General features: G+C 43.9%; 1 protein-coding gene across 8 annotated transcripts; it reads left to right on the plus strand.

Moving 5' to 3' along the window:
* The first annotated feature begins 70 nt into the window (after positions 1 to 70).
* Positions 71 to 21172, plus strand: clockb (clock circadian regulator b). Of its 8 annotated transcripts, none has more exons than XM_031559214.1 (23): positions 71 to 207; positions 971 to 1105; positions 1353 to 1467; positions 1680 to 1777; positions 2060 to 2110; positions 2205 to 2353; positions 2927 to 3018; positions 3183 to 3272; positions 3498 to 3615; positions 11015 to 11134; positions 11695 to 11813; positions 12053 to 12135; positions 12239 to 12345; positions 12583 to 12730; positions 13670 to 13742; positions 13878 to 14022; positions 14209 to 14312; positions 15084 to 15251; positions 15624 to 15770; positions 16098 to 16349; positions 16956 to 17116; positions 17504 to 17753; positions 18113 to 21172. In XM_031559214.1, the coding sequence occupies exons 4-23, from the start codon at positions 1752 to 1754 to the stop codon at positions 18356 to 18358; spliced, it is 2649 nt and encodes an 882-aa protein (XP_031415074.1). In that variant the 5' UTR covers positions 71 to 207; positions 971 to 1105; positions 1353 to 1467; positions 1680 to 1751; the 3' UTR covers positions 18359 to 21172. The 8 variants fall into 8 exon arrangements, with proteins under 8 accessions (XP_031415074.1, XP_031415072.1, XP_031415075.1 ...); XM_031559212.1 differs by having other exon boundaries at positions 71 to 202; XM_031559215.1 differs by having other exon boundaries at positions 71 to 202; positions 11015 to 11128.
* The last annotated feature ends 52 nt before the right edge of the window (positions 21173 to 21224 follow it).

Below are 21224 nucleotides of genomic sequence, written 5' to 3' on the forward strand. Positions count from 1 at the left end.
TGGTATTGTCTTTTTTTTTACCAACATTGTTGTTCGTATTGAGACATGTATGCTCGAGTCATCCGCTTGCCAAATAGTGCGCCCTACTGACACCATTGCGCATGACTGGAAAATGCAGAGAGAAGTGGGCCTACTGTTTTGAGTCGAAGGCTCTTGCAGCCCCAGATCAAAACAATCCACGACGTGAAGGTATATTGGAAAGGTAAGGTAATATATATATATATATATATACAAGCTATTGTATACTTAGATTTGTATTCAGCAGTCGCGAAAAGCATGAAACCCTTCGACGTATTTATTTGGGCGCGGACTTACCGAAAACACCAGGGACGACTAGGAGTTTCCGCAAGCTAGATAGACAAGGCCTAGTGACCCACATTCGAGCACAGTGAATGTCTATGCGAGTAGGTCGTGAGTGCGAGGGCGAATGTGTGTCAATGCGCTGATATTATGTCCACGGAATGTATGACTCGCTCCAATACATTTGGGAGATACATATTGTAGCAATATTGCGGGGGTCTATTATATTAGGCTATTTGATGCATTTGCGACTCCCTTAGAGTAGACATTATGTTAAGCGCTGTATGTTAACGTACCGTAACGTTATGCGTGACAGCTTCGAGCTTCAGTCCTGGGTGAGGGACATGATCTAGCAGGCTAGCTAGCGAACATGGGTAGTTTGAAACTCAGTAAACCCAGTTATTAAATCATTTTCGGTGCTGCCTGGTAATTCACACACACGCACCATAACGTTACATCTTACTTGACATAAACGGTGTGTTGTCGATATCACTGCGTATCTACTTGCCATGTATTGCAAGCGTTAGCCAATTTAGCTGGGAAGCTAAGTTGCTGCTACAGATTGTGTTGATTTTGTGTGAACTTACAGAGAAACTAGGTTTATGATAGCTGACTAGTTAGTAAGGAAATTATCCGGTCTAAACATTTGCTTCTTTCTCTGTATCTTTAGAACACCGTTCGAGACATCAAATTGAAAGGCACCCATCACAGGTCTCTTGTAAAGGCAGATGATGCTCAATGGTTAAAGCAAGAATGTGAGCGTCTGTATTGGCTGATGTGGTCTGGCATATGTTAACATTAATTGGTGAGTTGGTGAGTCATTTGCTGTAATTGGTCCCTAAACGCGGTGTGTTGTGATACTATATTTGTTTGATTGTTTTAACTTAATTTGGGTGCAATGAATCTTGCACTACACTCCTTATTCTGTTATCGGTTACAGGAATGGCTTTTCCTCCAGCAACCTTTATTTGTGCAAGTAATTTCTGTAACGTTTGCTGTGGTTAAATAAAGTTATAGGCTCTAATGTTTAACAATCGTGGTCATTATTGAAGGAAAGGAAGCCGTAATGTTTGGCAGTAATCTGCGCTATCTGAAGTCAAGTACCAGCCCTAACTTCACGTGGAGTGGGACCTCACAAGGAAACAAACACGCTGCAGCTGCCTAGTGGTAAACCCCCTCACACACACACACACACACACACAGAAAGAGAGAGATCTGAATCACATTTCTACAAACAGCCTCATTACCTTTGGGCCACAGTATATTACTCCCTTAAACTCCCTGTATTGGAACTGAGCAGAACATACACCAAGACTTATATTTTATGTCACTGTGACATGTCTTAAAGTGGGTGTCCATGTCCATGTGCGTCAATACAGGCACTGCACCAAATGTCTTCCTCACGTCTAAAGAGTCTTCCTCCATTAAGGCAGCCCTGAAGCAACTCCAAGATGACAAGTACTACAAGTATTGACAGGTGGGTGCTGTAAATACATTCAGACATGTGAAGAGAGCATCTTTTAACATTTTTCAGCTGCACATATCCTCTTCATGTGTAGAAATATTCTTCAGGTGGGATTAGTATTTGACTTTAGAGAAATTTGGATACCCGTCCCCATAAGCTATTTGTGGCAATATGTATCTGCAATGGGGAACTTAAAGAAACCCCTCTTTCTCCCTTCTTTTGTAACCCCTTGCACATGCATGCAATTGTGCTGCCATTGATAGAGAGCTTGAGGAAAGGTTTTTTTTTTTGTAGGGATGAGGTTTTTGATGGATTGGAGGAAGATGAGAAGGATAAAGCCAAACGGTGAGAGGGTCACACGTTCATCTAAAATTAAACCTGTAACCTCTCATCGAAGTCGAGGGATTTGAGAATAACTAACACACCTGCTTCCCCATAGAGTTTCCAGAAACAAGTCAGAAAAGAAGCGCAGGGACCAGTTCAATGTGCTCATCAAGGAGCTTGGCGGCATGCTGCCAGGCAACACGCGCAAGATGGACAAGTCCACCATCCTACAGAAAAGCATTGACTTCCTGTGCAAGCACAAAGGTAGGGTCGGGTGTGAGGAAGGCTTTGCTTTCATTAACAACCACTTGATGGTGGGTAGAAAGTGGTACTCTGAGACAGGTTCCTGTAGTTAGCATAGGATGGGAAACATTACTGAAAGTTGTTTAATTTTCAGATAAAACTTGCTGCTGTGCTCATTAAAGTTATATTCACAACATTAAACTCTGTGTTCTTGACCTTGATAAAAGACCTGATAAAAGTGCTTAATGGAAGCAGCAGAGGCCTGTAGCCTAGGCTCAAACACATACTCGTAACCAACATGTAAACATAGTTTATAAATGAGTTATAAGAGGACATTTAAATGAAATGTTCTGTATGTGTTATGAATACTTATTTGAAGTCTTGCATCAGGGCAAGGACTGCATAGAACCTCATTGCCACTGTTGACCATTTAAGAAGAAATTGCCTGTTATAAAAAGGATGTAGTATAGAGGTGTCTGTGACTTCAAAAAGTCATTTGAGTTCTTAGCAGGTTCTAAGATATTCAGAGGAGTTTGTTTGTATGTGTTTGTGTGTGTGTGTGTTAATGTGTTTGTGTGTGTGTGTGTGAGACAGAAATTGCAGCTCAGTCTGAGTCAAGCGAGATTCGTCAGGACTGGAAGCCGCAGTTCCTCAGCAACGAGGAGTTTACACAACTCATGCTGGAGGTGAGGAGGCTGTGGCCATGGTGCTGTTTACTTCCATTTTTGTCAAAGGATGGGGTGTTTTCCAGTTGCACAACGATAATGTCTAAAAGCTTTCCTGCAAAGAGAGACTGTTTGCTAACTGTTTGTTGCTTAAGTTGAAAATCAAAACGTCACTTTTGTTTCAGGCTCTGGATGGATTTTTCCTAGCAATAATGACAGACGGAAATATCATTTATGTGTCTGAGAGTGTTACTTCCTTATTGGAACACCTGCCTGTGAGTATTAAAGTATTAAAGTTGTGTGGGTGTGTTTGTGTCTTCCACAATCATTTGTAAAATTGACTCTGCCTTAAAAGCGCCTGTCATAAAACCAAAAACAAATTAAATATGAACTGAGTAATATAATAGTCTGGTTGTATAATGACCCCAGATAATGAGGTTTACAAACGTGGTCATTATTGAAGTAAATAAATGTAAATGTACATGTTTCTATGATGGCAGTCTGACCTGGTGGACCAGAACCTCCTGAACTTCCTTCCCGAAGGGGAACACTCCGAGGTGTACAAAGCCCTCTCTTCCCATCCCGAAGGGGAAAACCTGAGCCTAGAGTACCTCAAGAGTAAGTGCCTCGCCCCCACCACTGCTCCTGCCTTGTCCCCGCCTACCTAACAGCCACCTTGGTCCTGCTGCTGAATGTCTTTATGTGTTCTAAAAGGATTGCTTTAGTTCCCTGAGGAGTGTGATGCAACTTTAAGCAACACACTCAGCAGCAGCTTAGCAGCAGAGCCCTTTCAGAATATCAATGTTTTGCACTCCACTTTCTGGTGTTACAGTATGAAAATTAAATTATTACGACAATTGTGTGAAATTCAGTAGCGGTAACACAAAATGAAATGGGCAAACTGTTGACATGGAGAACAGAATAGTTTCCACAATATATTGAGGATGGCTCAATGAAGTTGATGCACTTGTTTCTGCAGTGGCCTGCTGAGCCAGCCAGTTTCTTTAGGGTGTCTGGTTTTCTTATGAGATCACACTGCAGTGCTTACTGCTGGTTGCGGTGCATAATCAGCAGGAAGATTTCAGGATGCGGAGAAAGAGAAAGACTACACATCTTAATTTTATAAGTGTAAAGTATAGGGGGCAATGCATGGTCTGTAGTGTCTGTCAGGATGATGCCGGTGTTGAAAATGAATGGGGGAAAGTTTTAGGTCTCTAGTGTTTCGCCAAGGCTTTGCATTTGTGGAAAGTTGGATTTATGCCATGGTCTTGAGTGCTCTAGGACTGGTGGAATTTGGTGAATTGCTAGTTACATTACTAACCATTGATGTTTAAGTATTGTCGTTTGCCCAGCGGCAGCTGGGTTTGCAATAAACCCAAGCTCGAGATGAGAGTTGGAATTGGCGGTCACTCAGCGAAATGGCTTCATTGCAGCTTTAATGATTAGATAAAGATATCAGTACACCTGCGGATTGATTAAACCCTGTATTTCAGATTGCTTGTGTTCATTCAAGTCACCTAGTAGGCGAATGTGACGGCCATTTTGCATCCTTGCCTGCACGCCATAATAAGCAGTGCTAATGTAGCTTGCAAAGACTGTCTATTCTACCCATATTTTGCATAATTGTTACAGCACAAGCCAGATATGAAATTTCATTTGGATTTCATGGTCATTTCGGTTTGTTCAGCGGTGGGCGAATCGTTGTCATTGGTAATCATATCCAGGTACCTCATGTCTCTCTCATTCTCACAACTACAAAAACGAACAAATAAGCTACATCACCACATTTGTGAAACGTCCTATTTAAAGCCAGTATAAAATAACATAACAACAACAGTGTTTCCCCTAGGTTTACAGCTTTGGGGGGGGGGGTGCGGCGTGGGGCGTGGCTTCACGACACAAACGCTTAAAGGAATCATGGTGTTCATGTGTTTCTTTTATTGACAGCAGTCAATATAACAACTGAACAATTATTTTAACTGTACATTGAACTAAACATCGGAACATTTCTTTTTATGACAATTATCCACAAAGTGTGCAGCTTTTGTCGCTGCAGTGGTGTATCTTTCTGGGCTTCTGGAAGAACATTTTTTGAGATATTTGCGGCCTAAAATTCCTGATTTCGCAGGAGCTTTTCCAAAAAGTTGCGATGAAAGTTGTGAATTGTCCTCTTTGTAATCATAATTGAGTTATTTGTTGAAAAATAACTGATTAATAAACAAACATTAATTCATCAAGAACAAAACGATGGAGAAATGGTCCTCTTAATAACCTCACCAATATGCCAAACAAAAGATTACCAGGACTACAAACATTTAGCAAAATAGGCTTTGCTTATCCACGACAAAGTGCACATGTTGGCATTACAAAAGGACCAGTAAGACTGAATAAAATGTTATAGGATACATGTCTCAACCTTCATATGACGGAAAAAAAACAGCCTGTCACTATGATCTGTCTTGTCATCTGACGACGTCCTGCCTGTGTTTCTGCCGTTCTCATTGCTTATCAATCTGTTTTGCTATCCTTGTTTATTTATTTTATCCGTATAGGTGTTGATGTTCAATTTCATATATTAATTTAAAGTCGTCCAATTTCAAGTCATCCATTCTTCAACACTAGCTGCTACCTTGTCTTCAAACAGAAAGTAAAGTTAAATCTCCATGGCAACAGCTCTTGAGGGTTTGGCAAATAATCGGATTTATTGCTTCCTTCATTATTCACAGCAAAATAAATAATTTTCGTTACATTTCATAGATTTATTAACAGACTCTATGTAAAAAGGGCCACGCACAACTCGCGGAAAATGATAAAAAATGGAAGCCAGATCTATTTCTAAATTTTCGGTGCGGACATTCTGTTTCCACGTCTGTTGTAGCCATTCTCATTGGGCCTCATTGTCGGATTCATGAACGCCTGGAAATTAGTTTTTTAAAGCTTAAAAGTGTCCGTGGCTGTGCACTGATTCTTAAGCCCAATTCTGTCCGCTGGTGAGAGCGTGCTCACCTGTGTGTGCGCGCACGTGTCTGTGTGTGTGTGTGTGTTTGTGCGCATCGCAGCGGAACTCCGCCATGCGCGATACAGAGAGCAGAGAATTGTAAACGCGCGACCATGTAGAGACAGAAATGACATGCCGTCGTGTAAATAAGATAAATAACATAAGGCTATTTATTTTGTTTAATAAAAGAACAAGCTATAGACCTGTTCTATAGGAAAGGTAACCTTAAATTACTTCCGTTGTGATCTGGCGCTTTATAGAAAATAAAATTGAACAAAATTAACTTGACCTTCCAGGGGGGGCGGGGGGTGCCGTTGGGGGGGGCGGGGCGCCCCCCTAATATAACGGTAGGGGAAACACTGAACAATTGCTCACAACAACAATTGCTCACAACTACAATGCAGACACCCACAAACAGATAGATTACACACAGGGTACGTGTAAACATAGCTTCATACTGTAGTAGCTTACACAGCAAAGCTAATGTTAGCGTTGAGCTAATACATCAGGTAGCTACATAAGAATTACATTTTTTTGTTCAAGTTCAAGTCACACACACACACACAGTAGGAACAGTAAACAGTGAAATTCAACCTGTATTTGACCCAAACTATTCTTAGGAACAGTGAGCGCGCACACACACACAGCGGGAGCAGTGGGCAGGAGCACGTGCTGGGGGACCAGTTGGGGGTTAGGTGCCTTGCTCAAGGGCTGTGGATGTTGAGGGCGGGAGAATCTCTGTTCATTTACTCCTCTCGCCCACTTTTTTTCCTGCCAGTCGAGGGGATCAAACCGGCAACCTTTCGGTAACAAGCCTGCTTCTCTAACCTTTAGGCCACAGCTCCTCCAAAACACTACACGCACTGCCTGTGGCTACGGACGGTTCGACAATAACAAAAAAAATGGAATAAAAATCCCCCCCCAAAACAAACCAACAGAAATAGAGCAACCATGGTGCCACTTTTCAGGCCCTTCAACTCTCTCAGTTGTCGCCATCGTTATCTCCTGATCTGTTGGGGCTGCGTTGGGTGGAAGAGCTAGGTTATAGCTCGTTATGCGAACTGCCACAATATAATTTACAAACCAACACCTGCCTGGCTTCCTGTCCTTGTGGTGGGTGCTTTTACTGAACTGTCAAGCTTGGCTCCTGGCCCCCTCGTCCTTATCTCCTTTGCTGCCCACGGACTTCGGTGGCTGAGTAATTGGTCAGCTGGCAGCCAGACTTAGAGGAGGGGGCATGTTGGGTGCCTGTGCCTGCGCAACTCCCGTTACCCATATATCGGACTGTGCTTCTAAGAGTTTGTGTCACAGAGTTTGTGTTTGTTAACCATGGAGGTCTTTCGGTTGTTCTCCACCATTACCACTCTCAGTGATGGTTCTCTACCTCTTCCGGGCGGTGGCCTATATTCATCGAGGCTCTGGTTGCAGCCTCGTCATTCGGTGGGCTACAGAAAATGGTATCCCTACACTGAGGTACAGACACCGATCTTCCAAGTCTACTCTACACGATGCTTGGCCACAGTAACTGCTGAACGCACAGCACGGCTTCCCAGTACAGCCTGCCCTCTGACATTCTTGTGCAACTAGCTTGCTAATTTTAGCAATATGTCTGCCTAACCTTGAGGAAGGCTCCAGTCTTGTGCCGTGAGTGCACAGGCAGAATGCGTGCAGGTGTGTAGACAAGTAGGTAGTTCTAGCAGAATGAAATGTTTTAACAGCCCACTAACTGCCACAGACAAAAGATGTTTTTTTTTTTTTCAGAGCATTTCATTTATTCATTGCTGTTGGAATTTAAAGATGATTTCAATAAGTATAACAAAAATGCTTCTGAAGTGCATTGCCTCCCCTAGCTTTGAACAGCTCAAGCTGTAACATTAGCATGGTATGACCTCTAACAGCAAACTATGCCTCTGCTGTTAGATATGTTAAAGCCGCGTCTTCAGGCTATTGTGACATGGATCGCTAAATTAACTTATATTCCAGTGCATGACAATTTTAAGCAATAGGAGTATGTACACTTTAGGGCCATTTTTTTAAGCAATATGACTTGCATACCATGTGAACATATTCCATACAGAAAAACTGATACTTCCAATGTTTGAAAACGCATGCCTTTTACTATACACATTTAGAGTAACTGTACATGCAAACCTAAATCATTTATCACATGCATACTGAATTTACCCTGTGTGATATAAGCATAATTGAGAACCTAAATTTTTGTAAAATACCACAGATATGAAGTCTACTGCAGTGTAAATGTGTAGAGGTAAGAATATGAACTTCAAGAGAGCGAAGGGAGATGGTTTTCAGCCCAAATCAGTTTTGAATTTCCAATGTTGTCAATTACAGTAATGTTAGTCAGCTCATGTCAACTCATTACAAGCCTCTGTCTCTAGGTCCTGCCGCTTTGCGCTATTCAACATCCGCAAAATCAGGCCGTACCTAACCTAGTATGCCACCCAGCTGCTGGTGCAAACCTTGGTGAATTCCCGCCTTGATTACTGCAACGCCCTCCTAACGGGCCTGCCGGCTTGCGTGGTGAAACCACTACAAATGATCCAGAACGCGGCTGCGCGTCTGGTGTTCAACCAACCGAAGAGGGCACACGTCACCCCACTTCTTATTGACCTCCACTGGCTGCCTGTAGCTGCTCGCATTAAGTTCAAGTCACTTATGCTTGCCTACAGAGTGCTTGATGGTTCTGCTCCCACCTACCTAAATGCTCTTGTAAGGGCAAATGTTACACCCAGGATGCTGCGCTCTTCTAGTGAGCGTCGTTTGGCACTGCCGTCTGTGCAAGTACTGCAATCCAGACTATTCTCATTTGTAGTTCCACGTTGGTGGAATGAACTACCCAGCACTACCAGAGCAGGGGCGTCCCTCTCTACCTTTAAGAAGCTTTTGAAGACCCAACTCTTCAGAGAGCACTTCCCGTCCTAACTGGCACTTCGACTAGTAACTTGCAATTACAGCAGTTACATTTCTGCACTTCTTTCTTTCTTTTTTATTTCATTTTGTTATATTTCTTATGTAAAGTAGTATTTATTTATTGTTACACCAGGTTCTATTGCTCGTAGCTTGAATATTCTCTCCCTTGTACGTCGCTTTGGACAAAAGCGTCTGCTAAATGACTAAATGTAAATGTAAATGTAAATGTAAGGAGAGATTGTGCCAGTTGAATTAATTTCCATCCTTCTATATACACATATAGTTTGTCTTCAGCAAAATCTACAACACACCAGTACTTTTGTTCAAAGTAACCTACAAAACAAAGAAACCAATATGGACAACAACCAAAGTATCATGCATAATACAACAAAGTGTGTATAACAGTATTGTATATCATATACAATAAACAATAATAGGCTAATATCTAATAATAATATTAAATTGTAAGGCTTGTAACAACTCTTCTCATCCGTCATTCTGATGTACTTAAGTCTTTAAACTAGAGCTGTCAATAGATAAAAAAAAATTAACTAATTAATCTCACATTTTGAAATTCATTAATCTAGATTAATCGCGATTAAAAGTTTGTTTGTCTGTTTTTTTTTTTTTTACTTCCAATGAAAAATATCTCAATTTCCATACATTGTCAATCAAATGAGCTGTGACACCCAGGTAATTGTCATTGCTGACTGATGTCCAGTGATCACCAGTAAGGGTGACGGTGGCAGCTTGCTCGAGGAGCTGAATTTTTCGTGCTCTCTCGCCGTCATAAAAGGAATGTATGCGAGACACAATGGTGCCCCTCGACGGTAAATCATAAGAGTTGTCTCCTGAAGCAATTCGAATCACCTCAGTCAGCCCAACGTCCTTAACTATGTTGATGGTCCGACAGTCACCGGCAACCCAAACTGCTAAAGCGTTGGTAACCTTTTCACGGACTGGTCTAGTTATTTTACTAGAGAAGTCGTAGAGTGTGGGTTGGCGACCATCTAACCTGGGACTGCTTTCTGTCGGGTGCTTTGCATTAAGGTGATAACTTAAAGACGAGCTGCTTCTGTGATAGCTAAATTCAATTTCACAAATGCTACATACAACTTTAGTTTTGTCGATTGTTCTGTAATTTTGCCTATTAAACAGAAACTTTCCGCCTAACAATCCCTCAGCTCTCTCCATCTTCAACTACAGCAGTGGTTCTCAAACTTTTTCTGTCATTCCCCACTTTGAACAAGGGGGGCTATTGGTAGGCCAAGCCCCCTACTTACATTGCCCGAGGGGACACAGGTTCAAGTCTGGCCTGATGTAATTTCCCAATCCTCTCCCCACCTATTCTCCGCATCGCTTCCTGTCATAAATTCATAACTATCCAAATAAAGGCATTCAAATTTTTTTTTTTTTTTTTTTAAGTTGCGTTAATTGCGTTAAAATATTTTATCGCGTTAATCGCGGCCGCATTAATCGCATAGATTAACGCGTTAACGCTGACAGCCCTACTTTAAACTTTATGATACTCCTTCAATGTAGGCTACCATGGCTGTCACTTGTTTGCTTAGCACTAGGTAGGTCATTCCACCACCGACGTACCACTAATAAAAACAGTCTTGATTACCATCCCTTGCTGTGGAGAGAAGGTAAAGACAACAGACGTTCTTCAGAGGAACAAAGTGGTTGAATTCTTCCTAGATCTCAATAAGGTGCATTGTACAGAATGAATAGACACCATCAACTCATTTTGCACATTGACTGATTCATATTTTAGTAGCAGAGTGTGTGTGGTCTGCCTATGCCAGAATGTCAGGGTGTCATTGGTGTCCGATAACCGCTGCCCTGTGCCTTGTTAGATGATCTTTATTGCTAATCCAACAGGTGGAAGGTAGTCAAACCTTTCTTTCGTAGGGCGAAGTGTTAAAATCTATGTAATTGCATAGGTAATGGTGTGCAATGACTGACTGCTTAGGCAGCGCAATCACATTCACATTTTCTTACAGAAATGCATCTCTAGTATATGTCTGGTATTACTCATAAACTGTTGATTGTGTGTGATTGAGTGCTGGTCTGGTCATTCCACAGCCAAGAATCAGCTAGAGTTCTGCTGTCATGTGCTGAGGGGCAACATGGACCCCAAGGAGACCCAGGTCTACGAATACGTCAAGTTCATCGGCAGCTTTAAGTCTCTGCATACTGGTAACCGTAAGGCTTTCTTTGTTTGTTGTGGTTTATGTGTTGTGTTCTTGTTAACATGTTATTTAATTGTTGTTGTTGTTATTATTTTCTATTAGCATATAGCATATCCACAGATATTTAGACATTTAGGTACATTGGCTTTTGATATCCATAACAGTGATGTCTTACTATGGCTGTTTGTCGCATTATACCCTATCTAAATTAGGAGTTAATCCACCCCCCTCTAGCGAATTCATTTCCTATTTGACTTGAAAGATTTGATGCGCATTTCAAGCCTTTCTGCTCAGGATTCCCTATTCGAACGGTCAGAATTCATCTTAAAAAGTTGGGTGTCTATCTGCCTCTCTCTCACACACAAACTCTCACTCTCACTCTCACTCTCAATCACACACACACATACATACAGTCACATGACACATCAGTCACTTTGGTTCTCGAGAGGGATTGATTGGTTGAAACTCTCGTTACTCCTGGCTGACTGGCAGGCTGTATTGTAAAGCTACTGCACAGGGGGTTCAGGGATCTGCCACTCACTCCTCCATCTCCACTCTGTCTTCCCCTCTCAGCTTCTCTGGTGACCAGGAACGGCTTGGAGGGCGTGCTGCAGCGGGCACTGCGACCAGCCTTCGACGACCAAGTGTGTTTCATAGCAACCGTGAAGTTGGTCAAGCCGCAGTTCATCAAGGTCAGTTGCCCAGCCTGGTTCGCCTGTCTCGGTGAAGTCCGGATAGGCTGGACAAATATTGACTTTGCATTAAAAAGAGCTCACTTTCCAAAGGTCACAGGAATCATGGCGTTCTGTAATGGTATCTTTTTTGTTTGTCTTGGGGTTTTGTTTCTTCTGTCCTTAGATAAGATGTGTTTTGTCTAACGCGTGTGCTGAACTCTCTAACCATCTGATCATTGCTTGTGTTGGTTAATTAGGAGATGTGCTTAGTGGAAGAGCCTAATGAAGAATTCACCTCCAGACACAGCCTGGAGTGGAAGTTTCTCTTCCTGGATCACAGGTGTGCTTGCTTCAGATGAATACATGGATGAAGATGTGTGTGTTCTGTTTTATGCATTTGTGTTGGTAGTGTTGATAATAATTTTTTTGTGTTTGTGTGTCAGGGCGCCTCCAATCATAGGGTATCTCCCATTTGAGGTGTTGGGGACGTCGGGCTATGATTACTACCATGTGGATGACCTGGAGGCGCTAGCCAAATGCCATGAGCACTGTGAGTGAAGCTATCGCTGCTAATCTTAGCTCTCATAGATGCACGTCTCACATGAACACACACAGAGGGACCAGGGCCGTGCCCCTGAGGAAGGTTCTGGAATGGCATCTGAGATGGTCTCCTTCAAGTTACCTCAAGCATTATCTGATCTGATTGTCAAAATGTCTCTTATCTTGCTTTTCACACTCTCTTCTCCTTATCTCTCTTTTTGTATCTGTTTCTCCTGCCGTCTCTCAGTGATGCAGTATGGGAAGGGGAAGTCATGCCATTACCGCTTCCTGACCAAAGGGCAGCAGTGGATCTGGCTGCAGACTCAGTACTATATCACCTACCACCAGTGGAACTCCAGGCCAGAGTTCATCGTCTGCGTGCACACAGTCGTCAGGTGAGACTGGAGAAGCACACACACACACACACACACACACACACACACACACGCACACTGACATGACCTGTTACATCCAGCTGCTTACAGGAGGATTTTGTTGTGTTGAATGAAAAGTCAGAATTGAACACACTGAACCAAAATAAGGATTGGATTCACAGATCATCTGATGAAATAGCACGCTTAAATCATGGCTTTCAGCATTGTAAAATGTAGCAGTTAAAGTCTGCAACATGGCCCCTCAGAAATATCTAATTACATCACTTCCATATGTGCGGAATGGATGTCAGCAGCTGAATAGACAGTAACTGCAATTATATTGCTGAAAGATTGTCGTGTTTTTATGGCGAATCCCTGATTAAATGCCAATGCTCTATTTCTTGATTCAAACCGAGATAGCTGGATGTCATGATACAGTAGGCAGCATTGGTTTATAGAGGCTGTGACGAGTTATAGGATTACAGAATAAAAACATGTAAACAGTTAAATAAAATATCTTCCACAGGAGTCTGACTGGAGGGTCACTTTGGGGAATAGAAGGGGAAATAATTGGGGTCTGCCTGGGGGGAGTTCTGAAGGCCTATCCATACGACTGTAGACAGGAAGGCCTGGCTTCTCACTAATAACCATTTGAATGTTACTGAACAGGCCCATTGGCCTGTAAAAACCACTGAAATCCTTCTCTGCTAAGCATTTTGCTTTTTAATTTGCATCAATTCAATAGCTTTGGATCACAAATTGCTCCATGTGCACATAAATTATGTTGATGGAACAGTTTTCTGTGTTATGGTATTGACACGTTCTTGAAATTTCATGCAAGTCAGCTCATGCATGGACACGAAGTCTTACTGTTTTGCATTTTCTTTTGTTCTCATTCCATTATTCTGTCTCTCTTTCTATTTTTTCTCTCTCTCTCTCTCTCTCTCTCCCATTCTCCAGTTATGCTGAGGTGAGGGCGGAGAGACGTCGAGGGATGGGCATAGAAGAATCCCCACCTCAGATCAATGATAAGGTGAGACCTCACCTCATAAAACAGCCTCTAACTCCCCTGTTCCCTTTAAACAGACCGTGACAAACTGACTCCAGGTCAGCTGGTGTGGTGTGATCACTCAGATGTGTGTGTTTCCTCCTGGTTCCCTCTGAGCAGAGTCAGGACTCGGAGTCGCAGCTGAACACCTCCAGCCTGAAGGAGGCGCTAGAGCGCTTCAGCCGGAGCCGCACACCCTCCTCTTCCTCCCGCAGCTCCCGCAAATCCTCCCACACTGCCATCTCCGACACCAACACCTGTGGCTGTGAGTGCTTCTAAATATACCCCAAAATCCCACACACACACATTTTGAGACAGAGGGGATTTCATGCGTGCTTTACCCTAACCGAAGGACGGTGGGACATCATCATTCTATACTCTTTGACACTACTGACGAGCGGATTAATTGGTATGATTAATTAGTTACGTGATTTGTCTGTTTGCATTGCAGCCACGCCCTCCAAGCTGCAGGTGGACCCCAGTACATCGCCCCACCCAGCCGCTCCATCCACCGTCGAGATGAACTCACAGCGCCGCTCTTCCATCAGCAACCAGGTTAGCTGGGGTACTACTGGGCACTCAAATAGGGCGAGGGCACTCAGGGCGACAGGTTAGCTTGGGTACTACTGGGCACTCAAATAGGGCGAGGGCACTCAGGGCGACAGGTTAGCTTGGGTACTACTGGGCACTCAAATAGGGCGAGGGCACTCAAGGCGACAGGTTAGCTGGGGTACTACTAGGCACTCAAATAGGGGGAGGGCACTCAAGGCGACAGGTTAGCTGGGGTACTACTAGGCACTCAAATAGGGGGAGGGCACTCAAGGCGACAGGTTAGCTGGGGTACTACTAGGCACTCAAATAGGGCGAGGGCACTCAAGGCGACAGGTTAGCTGGGGTACTACTAGGCACTCAAATAGGGCGAAGGCACTCAGGGCGAGACAGGGCTTCCTGTGCTCCAGTGCATGGCACATGAGCCTGGGCCTTTCCTCTGAGATTATCACCCACTTTGGTACACTACCTTGTAATCGATGTGCTTCTTTGGCTTCTGCCGCTATCTTTACAGGTTCCTTATCCTTTGGTTTCTCAACAAATACACGTGTACACTGTTCATTAGGGGGGCTCGAAGCGCGATTTGCATTCACGACAGTGGTGTAAAAGTGAGCTACACTCGGCGACTTTAGGGGGAGCTCAGTAGCAAAAAAAAATTCAGTGCCAGGAAATCATCTTCAGTGTTCCTACATGAATATCAGCAATGGCTTTGAGAAATCTCTCGTTGGCGTCCACTGTACACCTGTGCTTGTGTCTCCTCTTGTGTTCCCCCTGCAGTCCATGTGCTCCCAGACCACAGCTCAGAGCACCACGTCAACTCTGGGGCCTCAGCCTCCGCCCCAGCAGCCTCCGCCTCAGCAGCAGCCTCAGCCTCAGCAACAGCCTCAGCAGCAGCCTCAACAGCAGCAGCAGCAGCAGCAGCAGCAGGTGCAGCCAGATGTGCAGGTGAGGCCACACGTGCACAAAGTTATTAGAAGTGCTATATGTTTCTAGTTGTACGCTAATAGCGTTAGTGTAGAATTCTTGTGGTGTTACTTTCCCAAGTTATTGAACTGTTTTTTGATAACTGAAGGGCTTCCTAGCTCTGTACGTGTTTGCCGAATAACTTATTAAATATGACAAGGCGTCTGAAGGCTAATGGAAAAAAGCTCTGCACTATTCATCTTGCCCCGTTGAGCTTGTTCGTTTTAGAGAAATCCATCACCCTTGTCAGGCCATCCATGGACACACAGTAGAAACAGTGGCTTACACAGAGAAGCAGTGCCACAGGCTCTCACCTTCTGACCCTCTTCTCCTGTATCCTCTGGCCGTGTCCAGTTCACGGCCCAGCTGAATGCCATGCAGCACCTGAAGGACCAGCTAGAGCAGCGCACACGCATGATCGAGGCCAACATCCAGAAGCAGCAGGTGGAGCTGCGGCAGATCCAGGAACAGCTGCAGCGTGTGCAGGGCCCAGGAACGCAGGTACACAAATGCAACCAAAGATCCTACCTCCTGAACCTGAGATCTGTCTGCCTCTGCAACAACCCAGCAAGAACAAGGAAGTTCCTGACCAGGTCTAGAAAAGTGAAGTGTTCAGGGAGGAGTTTGTGTTGAACTGTAAAGCTGTTTGAGCAATTATTTGGTTTAATGTTAAAGCCCAGGCTTTTGTTCATATTGCGAATTTAGCATTTTGAGAAACCTCTATATGTATAGATTTATGGTAGAAGTATACCCAGCTGATACGAGTCTTGCGAGCACCGTGACGACTCCCCATTCTCTCTCTCCCTCCCTCTCCCCACCCCCCCGTAGATGTTCCTGCAGCAGTCAGTGGGCGGTGGGCTGAATGTACAGCTGCCCCAGGGTGGCACGGCCGTACTGGGAGCGGGCGCTCAGGCGGGTATGCTGACCATCCAGTCGGGCCAGCAGAGCGTCAGCAGCTCCGAGCAGGTGGCCGGAGCAGGCCAGCACACCACCCTCGCCCAGCATCAGCAGCTGCAGCAGCAGCAGCAGCAGGCGGCAGCCCCCCAGCAGCAGGCCTTGCAGAGCTCCACCCTCTCACAGGTGAGACACACACCTGTCCCTTACTCACACACACACTCTCACTCTGAGGTCATGTGGAGAAAGGTGGATGTCATTTTGTTATTATTATTATTATTGTCGTTGAGAGGACATGCTTCTTTTGTGAGAAAGGACTATTGGGCATTAGCCATTATTTGTTCAGTCAAAGCTGGGGTTTATGAGAGAGAGATGTGGGGGAAAGGGCACCCACTCATCCAGCACCTGTTTCTAACGGTCAAATCCTCCATTCTAATCCAAGGTCCTGACCTGAAAGGTTTCTTTTGTGGTTTTAAAGCAAAGTTGAAATGGTTGAAAAAGGAGTTTCCGGCTGTGTTGTACACTAGTGGCCTTTTCTTGTTCATGTTCTGCAGTCTCTCTTTAGTAGAATTATGTAATGTACTCTTTTGAGTATAGAGTGACTTGGAGTCAAAGTATTAAAGAAGCTGATGTTATTGTGTAGAAGATAATGGATATCGATTCCTGATGTCATTGAGGCGTGCCTCTCTTAAGGAAGAGTCATGTCTCTTAAGTGATTAGTCTCGTCATCTTTGGCTCGGCCAGATGACCTCATCACACTGCATCCTTCTCCCTGTGTGTGTGTGCCCTCAGACTCAGCATGCATCACAGGGTGCTCTGCCCACTCCGCTGTACAACACCATGATGATTTCACAGCCTGCCCCCGCCAACGTGATGCCCATCGCCACCAGCCTGGCACACAGTAGCTCCCAGGGCACCACCATCACCACCTTCACCCAGGACCGACAGATCAGGTACACACACAGGTACACACACACATTGTAAACAGTAGTGGTTTTAAGTCAGCCATACCGAACTCTCGTCCTTGCATTTAGGCTGGCAGTTACAACGGGTTAGTTGCAGGCAAAGGGTCTGTGTCCTAGTCACATCATGCAGATGCTACAGTCACACTGCTGGGATGCTTAATCAGGTTGTAATGTTAAAGCCATGTTGCCCGTGGCTTCACTAACAACCTAACCTAACTAATTATGCTTATCTTGGTTTCTCATTTTTTCTTTCTTTCCTGCACTCTTTCTATTACTCTTTCTTTTTTGTTTCTTTGTTTGTTTCACTCTTTATCACTTTGTACTTCATACCTCTGTGTTTCTCTCTCTCTCTCTCTCTCTCTCTCTCTCTCTCAGGTTTCCAGCCGGTCAACAGCTGGTCACTAAGCTAGTAACGGCCCCCATGACGTGCGGTGCGGTGATGGTCCCCACCACCATGTTCATGTACAACCCCTTCGCCCAGCAGCAGGGCCAGGCTCAGGCCATCACGCTGCAGCAACAGCAGCAGGGCCAGCCGCAGGCCGACTCGCAGACACAGGCCTCCCAGGGCCAGGTCACGCAGACAGGCATCCCACAGCAGACGCAGCAGCAGGCGCAGTTCTTGCAGGTAAACAGCAGGGGGCAGCAGTCGTTAGCTGATGGAGGAGCGAGAAAGAGGAAGAGGCATATGCCCTCAGTCAGGGAATGGGGGTGTTTCAGCATAATCACCTCCTACCATATGAGCTCTCAATCAGCTGTGGTGTGAGCCTTGCGGGTTAATCTTATATTTGCATTTTTCTTTTTCTCTGCAGTATCGTTATGGTATGTTAGGTTATTTTTTCTCTGAATGTCAGATCCCTCTGGATCTCTGCTAGGCTTTTTGCGTTTTGGACAGGGTATGTTTTTGGAGCTTACCTTCTTTGTGTGTGTGTGTGTGTGTGTGTGTGTGTGTGTGTGTGTGTGTGTGTGTGTGTGTGTGTGTTGCAGGGGACCCGTCTGCTTCACAGTAACCAGTCCACTCAGCTCATCCTGCAGGCAGCTTTCCCCATTCAGCAGCAGGGTACCTTCACCACGACCACCACACAACAACCACAGCAGCACCGTCAACAACCACAACAACAGCGTCAACAACCACATCAGCAGCGTCAACAACAACTCAAGCCTCAGACTCAAAAGCAACACAAAACCCTGTCCAATCACCAGACAGATGGTGCCAGCACCCAATCACAATAAACCAAGGGGTGGGCTCTCAGCATCTCGGGAGCCAGTCAAACCGAGCCCCTGCGATTGTTTGACCCTGGTCTGGCCCTGTAATTGGTGTTTTTTTAATCGTTTTAATTCTTTTGGGGAAGCTCAGTATTGCCACAGGACCACAGATGTTTCATGATTTTTTTTTGCTTTCCACAATTGAATCATGGGTAAAGGGGAATAACCCTGGAGTACAAAGGAACTGGCTGCCTAGTCCATCATGGAATCAGACACCGCACATGACCCTAAACCTACCCCACCCACCTGCCCCTGACATCATGGTAACTGTTGTCTGGCTTGGGTCTTCCATATCTTCCATCATCTGCTTTCAATCAGGTGTTCCTGTTTTTTTTTTTTTTTAAAAGAGTAATAATTATTTATTCAAATGGAGAAAAAAACTGTTGTTTGTCATCTTCACCAAAAGCTCAGAGGGCCCCTGTGTCTCTGGATGGTGTAGTGCACCTAAGGGGTTTGACTGAACAGTGGATGTCAAACAGACTCTGCCTCTGTACAGTCCCTGTGTAACATAACCTGTAAATATCTAGACATAAAGGAACAAGAGAAGTGAGTATTTTATAAGATGCATGACCAGTGTAAACTTTTATGGCTCTTAATTTTGATTTTTAATGTTTTAATTTTTTTTTTTGTAGTAGTATTGTTCTGAACAGGGGGAAATTGAGAAAGTTCAGAAATGCTAAAGATTTAACATTTTAAATTTTAATCTAGAGCTTCTACAGATTTTTTGGGGGGGTGTCACAGTTTGTTTAATATGGGATTTAGGATTGAATGGAACACTTGGGGAACTTCAATGGATGTTCTTTTTCTTATAGGTATATAAATGTAACTGCATAAAATTAGCCCTTCTTCTAGAAGAATCTTAGATTAAACATGCTTGAATATACCTGTAAAAAGTTAAAAATCTCTATACAATGAAGTGCCAACAGGTGAACTAGTAAGAACTTTACGGTGTTTTTGAAACTACCTGTTAAATCGTTAAAGCCAGTAGTTGTAAAACCTAACATAGGCTTAGGACTGATTTTTTAAATATAGTTATACCAAATCATACCCTACCCACTCCCCAATATATTTTCTAGCACTTACTGTGATGAAACACACTAAAACATGCTCCCCCACTTTCTGTGCCGCCAGTCTTTTAAAATATACACCCTAGGATAATGTATGTATGCAAGCACATGTATTTGTTGGAGCACTAGAGTGTGTATGTGTGTGTGTGTGTGTGAGAGAGAGAGAGTACGCGCTTCCAGCCCAGGTTTCTTCCATAACTTGCAAAAGATGTTGAAGCTACAGAATGGTACGCATGCTTCTTCGTGTCTCTCAGGTATAGGTATACACACACGGTCCATCCTCTGCTCCGGAATGGTCACAGGATTTGAGTGAGGGAAGGAGGGGGGCCCCTGAGCAGCCTCTGCTTTAACCCTAACCCACAGCTACACAGTCACAGTAAGCCATATCTAATGCAAGCCTTTGCGTCAGTTGGATCTTACACTATGCTTTTCAGTGTTTGTGTGTGTGTGTGTGTGTGTGTGTGTGTGTGTGTGTGTGTGTGTGTGTGTGTGCGCGTGCGTGCGTGAGTGTGCACGTGCGTGAGTGTGTGGGAGGGAATGTGTTCTTTACAGTGTGGTTTACGTCTCTCTATGTACATGCTGCATACAGTGTTTAGATTTTGGAGAATGTCTGCACAGTTCAGGTAAAGTGTAATGTGTGCAACACTTTGTGTGTGTGTGTGTGAGAGAATGTGTGAGTGAGTGTGTGTGTGAAAATGTGTGAGTGAGTGCGTGTTGTGGGAGACAGATTTAGTGGATGCAAGTGAGAATGAATATAAATGGTTTGTAATGTCATTATCACACAGGGGTTCACCATGTGTTACCCCTGGCGATAACCAATCAGTTCTTGCTTTGCAGTAAACAAAAGATTCTAGAGACCTCCTCTTCGGCTAGGTTAGACGTTTACCTCTGAAGTTTCAAACATAATCCTTATTGTGGAAACATTTTTTTATATGATACAAATCAGAACCTACTTTATTTTCTTACAGCTTAAGAAGTTTTAATTGTGCAGGGGGTAGATAGTGTGGGCAAAAGAGACCGTCGCCACTGTTGAGCTGAAGAAAGGGTTTGTCAGTGGGGACAGAGGACAAAAAAAAAAGAATTAAACAAGCTGTGACACTCAGGCTTTGTTGAACGATCTACTTCCAAATATGACCACCTTTCATTTAAACCATCCCCTTGTTTACTTTGTTGATGTTGTTGTTGTTATTGTTGTTGCTACTATTGTTGTTGGTGGGTTGGTTGTTTTTTTTCCGTTTGTTTCCATGGACAATGCATTTATTATTCAGTGGTGTATTCCTCACACACAAATGTCACTCAAATGCAGCACCCCTCTCAAATGTATGCCAAGTAAATGGATGGACTAAGTCATGTCTGTAATCTTCAGTCAGATCAACATCACGTCCAGATGGAGGAAAAGGGAGCCATGCAGAAGTCATATTTAAGGAGAACTAAAGATTTTTACGCAGGCTTCTCTGCCTTATTCGGAATAGTGAACATGTTAATTGGTCATCATCAATACTGTATGTAAACAACATGAGTGTTTTTGAGATGTTCTATGGTGCTACACTACAGTATAGAGCGTGTCATTGAAGTATGCTTACAAAAAAAAAAACATGTCACAATGGTGTCTCAATTGAATTATCACATAATTTTGCAACAGTTTCGTAGAAGAGTTTGCCAATAACCCCTGCCCCTTATTAATATTCAATATTAAAATAAACAATACAACAAACTATATGTAATATTTGTTGTTACTAAACATAACAAAATGGCTGTGTGAATTG

This window comes from Clupea harengus, chromosome 22 (genome assembly GCF_900700415.2).
Source record: "Clupea harengus chromosome 22, Ch_v2.0.2, whole genome shotgun sequence".
In the NCBI taxonomy this organism is placed as follows: Eukaryota; Metazoa; Chordata; class Actinopteri; order Clupeiformes; family Clupeidae; genus Clupea; species Clupea harengus.